The following is a 12,378-nucleotide window of genomic DNA, read 5'->3' on the forward strand; positions in this document are numbered from 1 at the left end:
AATTGATCAGATGAGACTTTTTATCCTTTGAAGTTCCTTTTCAAAGAAAATTCCTCCAATGTTTTTCAATTTCCTTGTACATGATTTGAAGCCTTGAAAGTTGAGAGTTGGTATCTTGGGATGCTTTGCAAGGAAGATTTGATGAGAGTGAGCCTTCCTCCTTTGGATTTGTGGCTATATTTCCAACCGTTTAGTCTTTTGTGGATTTTGTCAGTTATTTGGTTCCAAAAAAGCTTGGAGTTTGGTTTTCCACCCAATGGAACTCCCAAGTAATTGACAGGAAGGAACTATTGAGAAATCCCCATCATGTTGGCTACTCTAGTTGCTCTATTTGCTGAGATGTTGATGAGGCTTATAGTAGATTTGGAAATGTTTATTTTCAAGCTAGAAGCAAGTTCAAAAAGGGTAAGAGCATTCTTGAGATTATTGATATAGATATCCTCATCTTCCACAAAAAACTAGTATGTCATCAGCAAAAAGAAGATGGAAAATGCTACATCTGTCATTTATAATGGCGCCTTTTATAGCATTTCTCTTTTCCAAATGAAATAGCAATATGCTTAAATAGTCCATTGCAAGTATGAAAATGAAAGAAGAAATTGGGTCTTCTTATCTTATACCTATTTGAGCTTTGATCCTTCCTCTTGGTTTCCCATTTATGAGAACTGAGTACTGAACATTGGTGATGTAAGCTTTTATCCATCTCCTTCACTTGAGAGGGTAGTTCTTTTTTTGAAGTGTATAATCAATGGACTTCCATCTTATTCTATTAAAAGCTTTCTCCACATCCAACTTAAGAACAAAGCCCTTCGATTTTTTTACTTTCCAATAGTCTATTGCTTCATTTGCAACAAGAATAGCATATGTTATTTGTCTTCCTTGAATGAAAGCCATTTGATTTTAAGCTATTGTGTCATGAAGTGTGGCCTTGATTCTGTTAGCCAAAGATTTAGCTATAATTTTGTATAAAAAAATGGTGAGACTAATAGGTCTGAAGCTAGAAGGATAGAAGCAACTTTCCTTTTTTTTTTTTCAATGAGAGCTACGTAGGTGTTGACATTTTTGTTGATGATGCAGTTCTCATAGAAATATTGAAAAACCTCCACTAAATCTTCCTTTAGCCAAGACCAGTTCTTTTTGTAGAAAAGAATGGGAAAACGATTCGACACAGGAGCTTTCCCATTGTTGAAAGACATGATGAAATTTTTTATCTCTACTTCATCAAAAGTCTTACAAAGGTTGCTATAATGGCTACTGTTTAATGGCTTCCAATCAAGATTTGAAATTAGAACCATTTCCTTACACTACAAGAAAAACTACCTATTATGACAGTTGGTTACTTCCCAAGTTAAAAGGATGAAACAAATAATTGTCATCAAATGTTAAAAAGCGGGTTTTTGGCAGAAAAAATGGTGATTTCAAAATTTTTAAATACATGACTGTTATTTGGTGTCATAATATAAAAAGGATTAAAAAAATTAATTGGATATTTTAAAATTAAAAAAAAAAAGAATTTTCACCAAAACCCTCCACGCACAACCCTCGATGGACCTTCGCAACTTCGTTTCCCTTCCGCAAAATCGCTCCCGCAAAATCCTCGAAGCATACTACCGATGGACCTCTCCTCCAGTTCCAGTTTCCTCTCTCACACAAAATCCCTTCCATTTCGATTCGAACATCGTCGCTACCATTTTGGTTCGATCACCACGGCTACCGTTTTGGTTCGAACGCTGGCCGTCTTCTCCTGTTCCCATCTCGTCCCTCATGCAAAATCAGTGGTTCAAACACCGACTGTCTCCTTCCGTTCCCGTCTCCTCCCTCACATAAAATCCCTACCGTTTTAGTTCGAACGCCACTGCAACTGTTTCAATTCGAACGTCGCGTCTCCTCTCCCTCAACGCTGGTGCTACCCTTTGTAAGTCTTTGTTCGGGGAGATCCCTTCTATTGAAACCCTAATAATTTTTTTTACTTTTTTTTTCCATGGCTGCCATAATCTCCATTTCCACTTATCTTTTTCCTCTCTTCTTCTTTATGAACATCGTATCATTCTTCTCTTCTTCACAGGACGAGCAACCTACTTTAAGCCCTTACATCTATCAAGTTTTCAAACTTATTTCTCCTTTTCCATTGATTCAAAAGGAGTAGAAAGGTATGGAGATGGGCTTACCTTATTTTTTGCTCCTAATAATTCTAGGCTTGATGTTTAGATCAAAAACAAGTCTTGCAATCGATTTTGACAGATTTAACATATAATTCATTTTTTACAATTGAGTTTGATATCTTTAGTAATTCCGTTGATCCACTTGAAAAAGTAGAACATGTAGGTATTGATATCAATTCAATGTCTTCTATTGCTTAGTCAATATGGAAATGTGATATTAAGAGAGGTAGGAGGACAGATGTTTAGATTAATTTTGATTCTGCTACTTTGAATTTAAGTATTACTTTGATTGTACCTGAATGGGTTACTTTCAGGTTTTTCATCTGCAACTGGAACTTTATATGCAACTCACAACATATATTCTTGGGATTTAAAATCAATCTGGAGGTTTTTTTTTGCCCTTGTTTTAAATGTTTCAATTTGATCTTTGTTTAAATAGAATGAGTATTACTTTACCATGCTTATATTTTCTTTGAAAAGTCACTAAATTCCTTTTAATGCAACCTCATTATTAATGCAATCATTATTCTGCGTGTTCTTCTAGTTTGTAGTGGGTTCTATATGAAATATGTGTATAATAGGATGTAGTTACTGATTCATTTCCTTGAGTTGCCATCCATCACTTTTGTAACCAGATTTGTTTAGAGGGCAATTATAGAAGATTCGGTGTTTGTGACATCTACACAATGGAGAAATCATGGATGATGAAAAATAGATGTCTAGAGAATATGATGTAGGAGTCGAAAAGTTTATTCAATTTGATTTGTCTCATGCCAAAGATTCTAATTCGATAAGATGTCCATGCTTAAATTTGAAATACAATATAATTAGAGAAATGACTGATTATGGTCGGTTAGGTATATGTCATTCTTGTCATTCTAGTTGTTATTTGTTTATGATTAATTAGTACTAATGACTGTTGCTATTAAGTTGTCATTCTTCTCAACATTTCATTTATCTTTATACTAAGTTGTGGTTGTTATTGGGTTTTGAATCAGAAATGTTTAACTATTGCTTTGTCCGTTGTGGGTGTTTGCGCTATTTCCTGTCTTTATAACAAGTACTAGTCATATTCTGAGCTACAATCACAATTTTCTTTTCTTATTAGGTTTTGCAATAATCTACTAGAGCAGTGAAGCCATATTTGGGGCAATTGATTGATTTATAGGCCTTTTTATAGGTTTGGTAGCCAAATTTTAGTTTAAATGTACTTATTTAAATAGCTTATTCATTGTTTCATTGTACAGACACTTTACAAACAATTGTATATATATTAAAGTATATATATTAAAGTATATATATTAAAGCGTTCACAATTTCTTTCCATATGGATGTGTTGTATAGTACTTTGTGATTGTATTGGTGTGTGTAATGGGAAGACGACAAGAAAAATAAGGATTCAATTTAAAATAGGGCAAGAAAAATAGGGACTGAAAATACAATTATGACATTTGAATCTAAAAAAAATGTCCTCGAAAATGTTTTCTAGACAGTTAATTAAAGTCATGGTAGGTGAAATGATGACAATTAATAAAAATTATAAATGATAAATAATGATATTTAATATCTGTCACACAAAGATTAATAATGACACTTATTCTCTATCATAAAATATAAACAATGACAGTTATAATCTATCATAAATATAAGTAATGACAGTTATTATCTGTCATAAAATTTAAATAATGACAGTTATAATCTGTCATAAAATAAAAAATCCGTGACATTTATTCCCTGTCATGAAAAACACATTTCGTGACAGTTTTGTAGAACTGTCATAAAATACTTTCCATGACTGCTGCATCAATGACTACAAATAACTGTCACGAAATCTTTTTATGACAATATTTAACTGTCATCGTAGGCCCTTTTTCTACTAGTGTTATCATCACTTGAGTAAATTCCTTCATAATGGGAAAGGATAGCATTTGAAATGCCATCAATTGAGTCATGCAGTTGACCACTTGTGTCGTAAATCTCCCTAATTAGATTTTTCTTTTGTTTTAAGGAGAAAATCTTATGAAAATAGGCAGAGTTTTCATCACCATTTTTGTTCCGCTCTTTGACTCCAGACTTGAGCTTGTTTTAATTCAATAGGATGAATGCCAAATTTGAGGGAGAGCCTTCTTGTTGTGTAGATACTCAGTTAGGGAATTTTGAAACTCCTTTTTGTCAATATTCTCAATTTCCTTCCGAATGTTCACCTTGTCAATTTCATAACTCGATTGATTATTCCTTTTGCGAATTTTTGATCACATCAGCGGCCAGGACTTTTAATCTATGTATGAAGGAGTAACCAGGGTGTCCACCTTGATAAGTATTCTTCCACAAACTCTGAATATTTTTTATGAAGAATTTTTCGTTGAAGGAAGAACAATTTAGTCTGAATGGTCAAGGTCCCCATTTGATTTGAGGAGACTCCAGAGAGATTGGGAAGTGGTTAGAGATAGTCCTTTGGAGAGTTTTCGAGTGATGAGGCTTGAAAACTTGTTCCCAATTAGAAGTATATCGAAATCGGTCCAGCCTTGAGAAGGTTGGATTTAACCTTATATTGGACCAAGTGTAGCTACTGTTGATGAGGGGAGGATCAATAAAACCATTGTTTTGAATAAAGTTGTCGAAGAGTGTCATGTTCTTTTTGTCAGTATGCTTGACATTTGTTTCTAAGAGCCATCTAACAATAATATTGAAATCACTAGCCAATAATCATTTGGGAAAGCAAAGAGAATGCAAATCATTTAATTCATCCCATAATCTGTCTCTTTCTTTGATTTTGGGAGGTCCGTATATAGCAGTAAGCCACTAACAAATCCCATTAGAATTTCTAAAGTTGACAGATAATGAGAAAATTCTTTCAACAGAGCTTTTAACTTTGAAAAGCAATTCATTCCACATTAACAAAATTCCTCCAGAGCAAACAATAGAACCAAGAGATAGCCAATTTATGTTGAAGAGACTTTCTGTTGAAGCAATTTAAATTTTGCATTTTGGATTCAGTAAGGATGATAATATCAGGATCATACAAGGAAATTAAATGTTTTATTTGGGCTCTTCTTGAGGGAGAGCCTTAACCCTCTTACATTCCAACAAAATAGTTTCATGTAAAACCTTGATCCCCCTTGGCTCTATGCCAATATTATCCTTTATCCCCAGTGTATCATTTGCGTTGTTGTTAGAAGAACTAGGAATATCTAAAAGATACTTTGGAGGCAATTTCAGATCATTGTCTTTTAACCATATTACAAGTCTGTCTTTAAACACTTTTTTCATCTTCCTCTTTTGATCTGTTGCTGCCTTTCCCTTCTTCATCAGTGGTGTTGCAATCCATGTTTTGTTTTTCATCCATCTGAATCAACTGATTGTTTGAGACAATCAAGGGGTCAGTTGTTTATGGTAATTTGCCTTGTGAGTTCAAGCCTTCTTTGTCAACTTGAGCCACAACATCTTCTGTGCTTGTAAAACTTTTTAAAGGAGATAACTGCCTAAGATCCACCATCAGATTTAAATTATCTTCTTTCCTTTCGTTGGTATTGAAAAATTGCATATCTCCACTGTTAGAGGCAGACTTCTTTTTGATACGATAGTATTCCATATACCAAAAGGATTCATGGCTTGTTGACTAAGTGGGCAGTCGTGGCAACCACTTGTCGCGGATTCGATCTACTTGGTATAGAGAAAGAAAGAAGAAGAAAGAAGAAAACAAAAGAAGTTGTAAAATATCATTAACTAACCCAAAAAATTTTAACCCAAAAAATTTAAGTTTTTAGGGTTGCAATAACTACATACTATATTTTTATATATATCAACTCTCTAACACAATAGCTAAATAATTACCATGCATGTTATGTTTGATTATTAATAGAACAAGTTCATCCTTTGTATAGTTTTGAACTAATTAAGATAATATTAATAATAAATACATATAAAAAGAACTATTTCGAAATATAGTAAAATGATTCTAACATATTTACAAAATAAAATAAAATATCACAATCTATTTGCAATAGACTAAATTAAACTGCTATTTATAATATTGTCATATTTGCTACATTTTAAAATATTTTAAGAAGTTTTTGTCATTTAAAATGATTTTTCTAAAAAAAAAAAAAAAAAGTTAAACAAGGGTCAAAAGAAACATAAATTTCTTTTATATTTAACTCTTAAAAGAAATATATGTACACCCAAATGTTATAGGAGAATTAATGTTGGAATATTTGTTTCAAAAGAATTAGTTTCAACCAAGTAATAATATTACTTAGTAATTAACATCCTTTATTAATTATTGGAGAAAAAATAGTCAAAATAGGGCAAAGCAACAACTAACCCAAATTAACTTTTCCTTATACCAATTAGTTTAATTATTTCCAATCTAAATTGATAAACGTTTATGCACTATTACACACCTTTCCCATATAGTTTCTTCACCTTTTTCTTGAATGCATTGCACCAAATTTTGTTTTATTCGTTTGTTCTTTCTTCTAGACTTTCCTTTTTCTGACTTATGGTTCGGTCTTGGAATTTTTCTTCCCAAACTTAATAATCCTTTAAAATCAAAAAAAGAAAATTTGTTCATAACTTCTCAACTTCCTTCCTTAAATAGGTCAATCCTTTTTTACAATATCCACCAAACTTGTAGTATAATAATATTTCATTTTATTACACTTATGAACACAACACAGTATAGGCTTTATTGAAGAGATTAGCCATGACATTTGAAAAATTATTATCATTTTTGACTACCTCTTTTTTTCTTGTAATTGTCCTCTTCCCTTTGATATCATCTTCTCATCCAAATATTCATCATTCTAACGGATTGGCGTTTCTGAAGAACCTCAATGGATGCAGGAAAGGTGACAAAGTAGCAGGAATTCACCAAATAAAGGAATATCTTCAACATTTTGGTTATCTGAATAACTATCTTCAAAACTATTCTAAATCTTTTGATGATGACGAGTTTGACGGTGTTTTAGAGTCCGCCATTAAAACTTATCAACTCAACTACAATCTCAAGGCCACTGGTACTCTCGATGCCAAGACGCTAGATCTTATGTCGAAACCTCGATGTGGGGTTGCAGATATTATTGACGGAAAGACGAGGATGAAATCGGGGAAGAAAATGGTGAATCAACATAGAAAAATAAATGGTCATTTTCATACTGTTTCTCACTATGCTTTCTTTGATGGAAACCCTAAATGGCCTGCTTCTAAATCCCATCTGACTTATGGTACATTCCATCTTTTATTCATATATACTTTTACGTACATTTTTCATCAATTTTACAACAATTTGGACTTTTTATGACACAAGAATAAATACAATTCAAGAGAGAAAAAAGAACCGCCATAAAAGCTAAACTGATCACTTATTATTATTATTTTTTTTGGTGAAAAAGAACAGTTCGTTTTTTATTTTTTAAAATTTAAGACAGATTTTCATGTCACAAATTTATGATGGTAAATAATTATCATTAAATGAGCTGTTAATATCATTGAAGTTTGATTATAACAAGATCTTCTATTTTGATACTATGTTAATTTCATTGTTGAATTCAAAGTTATTATAACCTTTTATTCACATTCTTAACAGGATTCCTCCCGGGAACCCCATCGAAGGCAGTAGCTCCGGTGGGTCGAGCATTTAAGACATGGGGTGCACACACTCACTTCAACTTCTCCCGAGCATCTAAATACAAAAAAGCTGACATCAAAATAAGCTTTAGAAGTGGCGACCATGGAGATGGCCATTCCTTCGATGGCGTTGGAGGAGTTATAGCTCATGGTTTTGCACCCACAGATGGGAGATTACATTTCGACGCAATCGAGTCATGGGCCGTCGGCGCTGTTGCTGATTCGTTTGACTTGGAGACCGTAGCGTTACACGAGATCGGACACCTTCTCGGCCTCCATCACAGCTCCGTCGAAGGGGCTATTATGTGGCCAAGCATCATGGAAGGAACTACCAAGGGTTTGGATGCCGATGACATTGCAGGCATTAATGCATTATACAATGCTAATTGATTTTCATTAGTGTTAGGGCTATATATTATTTTTAACTTGATTTGTTTTTTTTTTTTTTTTTCGTTTCTTGCAATTGTTTTTTTTTTACTAAGTTAATTAATTCAAATTATTATTTCACATTTCAATGAAATGTATTTATCTGAGAATTTAGCTAGCCAAATTCCTCTTTTCTAGAGGGAGAAAATGCTCTCAATCATTCCTCTTTTCTCTTTTCTCGGAATCCACCTGAAGCTTCCTCTTGCATTAACGAACAACAAAAACGACAGCAAGCTTCATTAACTATTACAGGCAACTACTTTTCAGACGCATTTGATGACAAAAAGGCCTACATTTTTTCCATAAAAGGTAAGATCCATCTACACCTTCTTCACAAGTACTACAACTTTTCAACTACTTTTTGCAGTAAAAATGGAGTTCAAATCCCTCCCACGTTCCTGCCAAATAGAAAGAAAAGAGTTCATTTTGTCGTTAGAAAAAAGAAAGAAGCCACTTAGCTACTGGATCACTGAGGTGGGGGCCCGAAAGTCCTTTTAAATCCTTATCACAAAAGACTCCTTAGACGGGCTTATAAGTACCTTCAAATCACTAATAGCCACTCCAAAGTCCAATCGCTTTTTCCTGGAAAAACGGTATGCGAAATATTGCATTTGGGTTAGAAAGACTAGAAACCAAAATGGACCCATAACAGAAGTGTTCATAGTAGACAAGATAGGGAGAAAAAGTTGTATTTTGGTACCTGAAGGCACGAAGAAAAGTGGTTGGGTCTCCTTCCTCTCCATGATTAGCCCTACAGTTGATATAGAACCAAAAGCAAGGCCACCAATTGCTGACCGTCAAGGAACAAATAGGTATTACTCCTCCTCATCTGACTCTGAAACATCAAGAAGGTCCTATTGCACAAGTCCTTTCAGAAGGCTACCCAAGTGACTCATCATCGGACAGAGAAAGAAGCATCTCTAAAAGCCCAACAAGAGATATAATCGAAGAAAACAACACTATCATCATAACAAGAAGGTTTTTCCATTATGACTGGTAAAAGATCATGAACACTTTGAAGAAACAGATGGAAACTTCATTCTCTTTCACACCGTTTCATGTAGATAAAGCCACTGTCACTTTCAAGAACTGACACAAGCAACCCTCCTATGCAACAACAACAAGTGGACCACAGTAGGTAATTTTTACGTCAAATTTGAAAAATGGTCTTTTGAAAAACATGCGACCCCAAGACTGGTTCCGAGCTATGGCGGATGGGTAAACTTTAGAGAAATTCCTCTTTCAGCTTGGAAAACCGATACTTTCATCCAGATTGGGAACGCCTGCGGGGGTTTGCTGGATGTGGCAAAAGAAACAAAGAACAAAACAAACCTTGTGGAAGTCAAAATCAAAATCAGATATAATTACTCTGGCTTCATCCCAACAAATATAAGCATCAAAGACGACAATGGCCACTCCTTCGTAGTTCATACTGTTACTCATGAAAAGTGGCTCACTGAAAGGGATGTAAAAATCCATGGTCTTTCCAAAGACAAGCTGCAATTGACTTTGATGATTTCAATCCTAAAGCAGAGCAGTATTACTTAATCGGAAACTCAGTAGTTCCACCGAAAAAATTCAAATTGAAAAGCAAGATTGTAATAAATGAGCCGTCACACTCAAGTGGAAATCTCACATTGGCCAAGGGTACTGATGACAAAGGATCTAAATGATCTAAAGATTCGGATGAGGAGATGGCAAAAAAGAAAGTGAAAAGAAAAGGCAAAGAGGTTTGTTTATCACAGAGCATTAATGAAGATATGGAAGGGGATTCTCAATTAATGCAAACAGAGGTTGGACACGTCAGCTCAAGGAATGTCTCAAAAAGGAAAGTAAGTTTTCCTTCTCCAAAAGAAAAAACTTTTTATTATAATCCCAGCAGTGCACCCACGAGGAAGATAAGACACGCCATTAATGAGGATAGATCAAAGCAGAGCAATCCAAGAAAGAAACACACATCGGGAAGAAAATCTCAACAAAAAACCTACAGAATCAAATCAAGATCCAATGCAGAAACCGAAATCATCCCCATACAAATGGTGGTTGATGGAGAAAAAGACAGGGATTGCAATCTTACTGTTGATCTTGGCTACATTTCCCCAGGAGAATTTCAAACAAACTGCGACAATGAAGATGAGATCATGCATACCGGCCCAGAAGTTGTTCAAGAAACACCAACACAAATACCATCTGAACAACAGGCCCAGAAGCACACAAGCCCAAACTGCAATCTAACAGATAATGATGATCCAGAAGACGCCACCAAAGCTAGAAAGCAAGACTCAAAAAACAAAAGGGGGAGCAAAAGAAAGGAGGAAAGCCAATTGAAAATTTAGAATTCAAAAAACAGTTAGTGATATGGCTAAAAGAAAACAACTTGAAGTTAGCCCCAACAAACACTCAAAATTTGCCAAGCACATCAAACAATCTGTATGGGAATGACTTCATGGTTATGGGGGATTCATCAAACAAAATGTTTCAAGGGAATGATCATGTTAAATGAAAGTGCTAACGTGGAATGTAAGGGGGGTTAAGCTCTCCCCATAAAAGAGCCCAAATAAAAAATATAATTACTAGCTATGATCCTGATGTTGTGGTATTAACTGAAACAAAGTTGAAAGTTGCTAAGAAATTCACAATCAAATCTTTATGGGGAATAAAAAGTCTTAAGTGGATTGCAAAAAAGTCATCTAGAAATTCAGGAGGAATATTGATCCTTTGGAATGATCTTAGATACAACATCATCAACTCAAATGAAGATAGCTTCACAGTATCGGCAAATTTCAAAGGAAATAATACAACATGGTGGCTAACAACGGTAAATGGGCATGCAAAAAGAAGACATAGAAATGATTTCTGGAAGGAATTGGACAACCTCTCATCCCATAATTTGCAAAATTGGATCTTGGCAGGAGACTTCAATGTGATCAGATGGAGGAGTGAATCCAATACCACAAGCATGGCAAAACACAGTATGAACATGTTCAATAAACTCATACAAAGAACAAGTCTCATAGACCCCCCCTCTTACAAACAACTTATACACGTGGTCCAACCTCAGACAAAAGCCAGTTTGCTCAAGACTCGATCGTTTCCTTTATACCCCTTCTTGGGAATCAACCTACAAAACCCACCTCTCAAGAACACTGCCAAGAATCACATCAGATCACTTTCCAATAGTCTTAGAATGCTCGGAAATTCGATGGGGGCCTCCTCCCTTCAGACTAAATAACATTTCCCTAAAGGAGAAGGACTTCAAAAGTAACTTTTTGCATTGGTGGTTAAACACCAGACATGATGGACACCTGGGTCATGCATTCATATAAAAACTAAAGCAAATCTCAAGGCCTATCAAGGATTGGCAAAAAAACAATCTAAACAAGTTTACCTTCCAAAAAAAGGCCCTCGCAAAGGAAATTGAGGCTATTGACAAAAAGGAAATTCAAAACCAGTTAAGTTCTGAAGACAGTGAAAGAAGAACAGCTATTAAGACTGACCTCTGTAACATTGAATTCAAAGAGGCCCAGCTTTGGGCTCAAAGAGCAAAAATCAAATGGATACAGGAAGGGGACGAAAACACCTCCTTTTTCCACAAAGTCTGCACAACAAATCATAAAAAAGGCCTCATTACTGAAATAGAAGACGACAAAGGAATGGTCCATGATACAGAGGAAAAAACAACAGAGTCAATTATTAAACACTTCAAGACTATCTATGTCGGGGAAAAAAAGGAGCAAATTCTCTTAGAAAATTTGAACTGGACCCCAATTGATTCATCACTTCATGTTGCACTATGCTCCGAATTCAAAGAATCTGAGATAAAAAAAGCTTTATTCTCTTTCAATGGCAACAAAGCTCCCGGGCCTGATGGATATACGATGGAGTTCTTAAAAAAGTTTTGGAATCACCTCAAAGGAGACGTAATAAAAGTGTTTAAAGATTTTCATGAAAAAAGTATTATTAACAAGAATGTTAACAATACTTACATTGCTCTCATTGCTAAAAAGTCAAATTGTGCAAATCCAAAAGACTACAGATCCATTAGCCTTGCAACATCTCTTTACAAAATCATAGCTAAGGCTATTGCAAATAGATTGAAGTCCACTCTCCCAACAAGTATCTCCCCCAACCAACTTGCCTTTGTCAAAGGGAGACAAATTAC

At 34.7% G+C, this 12,378-nt stretch overlaps 1 protein-coding gene across 1 annotated transcript; it reads left to right on the top strand.

Annotated features, from left to right (window-relative positions):
* Positions 1-6,867: 6,867 nt before the first annotated feature.
* On the top strand, positions 6,868-8,180 carry LOC103498171 (metalloendoproteinase 2-MMP-like). The gene is made up of 2 exons (XM_008460685.2): positions 6,868-7,387; positions 7,750-8,180. The coding sequence occupies exons 1-2, from the start codon at positions 6,868-6,870 to the stop codon at positions 8,178-8,180; spliced, it is 951 nt and encodes a 316-aa protein (XP_008458907.2).
* The last annotated feature ends 4,198 nt before the right edge of the window (positions 8,181-12,378 follow it).

Source organism: Cucumis melo, chromosome 9 (assembly GCF_025177605.1).
Source record: "Cucumis melo cultivar AY chromosome 9, USDA_Cmelo_AY_1.0, whole genome shotgun sequence".
NCBI lineage: Eukaryota > Viridiplantae > Streptophyta > Magnoliopsida > Cucurbitales > Cucurbitaceae > Cucumis > Cucumis melo.

Bases quoted from the DNA above. Each gene is read 5' to 3' on its own strand.
- LOC103498171 (XM_008460685.2), top strand. From the start codon at position 6,868: ATGACATTTGAAAAATTATTATCATTTTTGACTACCTCTTTTTTTCTT. The intron at 7,388-7,749 runs GTACATTCCATC...CATTCTTAACAG, and splicing joins TAAATCCCATCTGACTTATG to GATTCCTCCCGGGAACCCCA.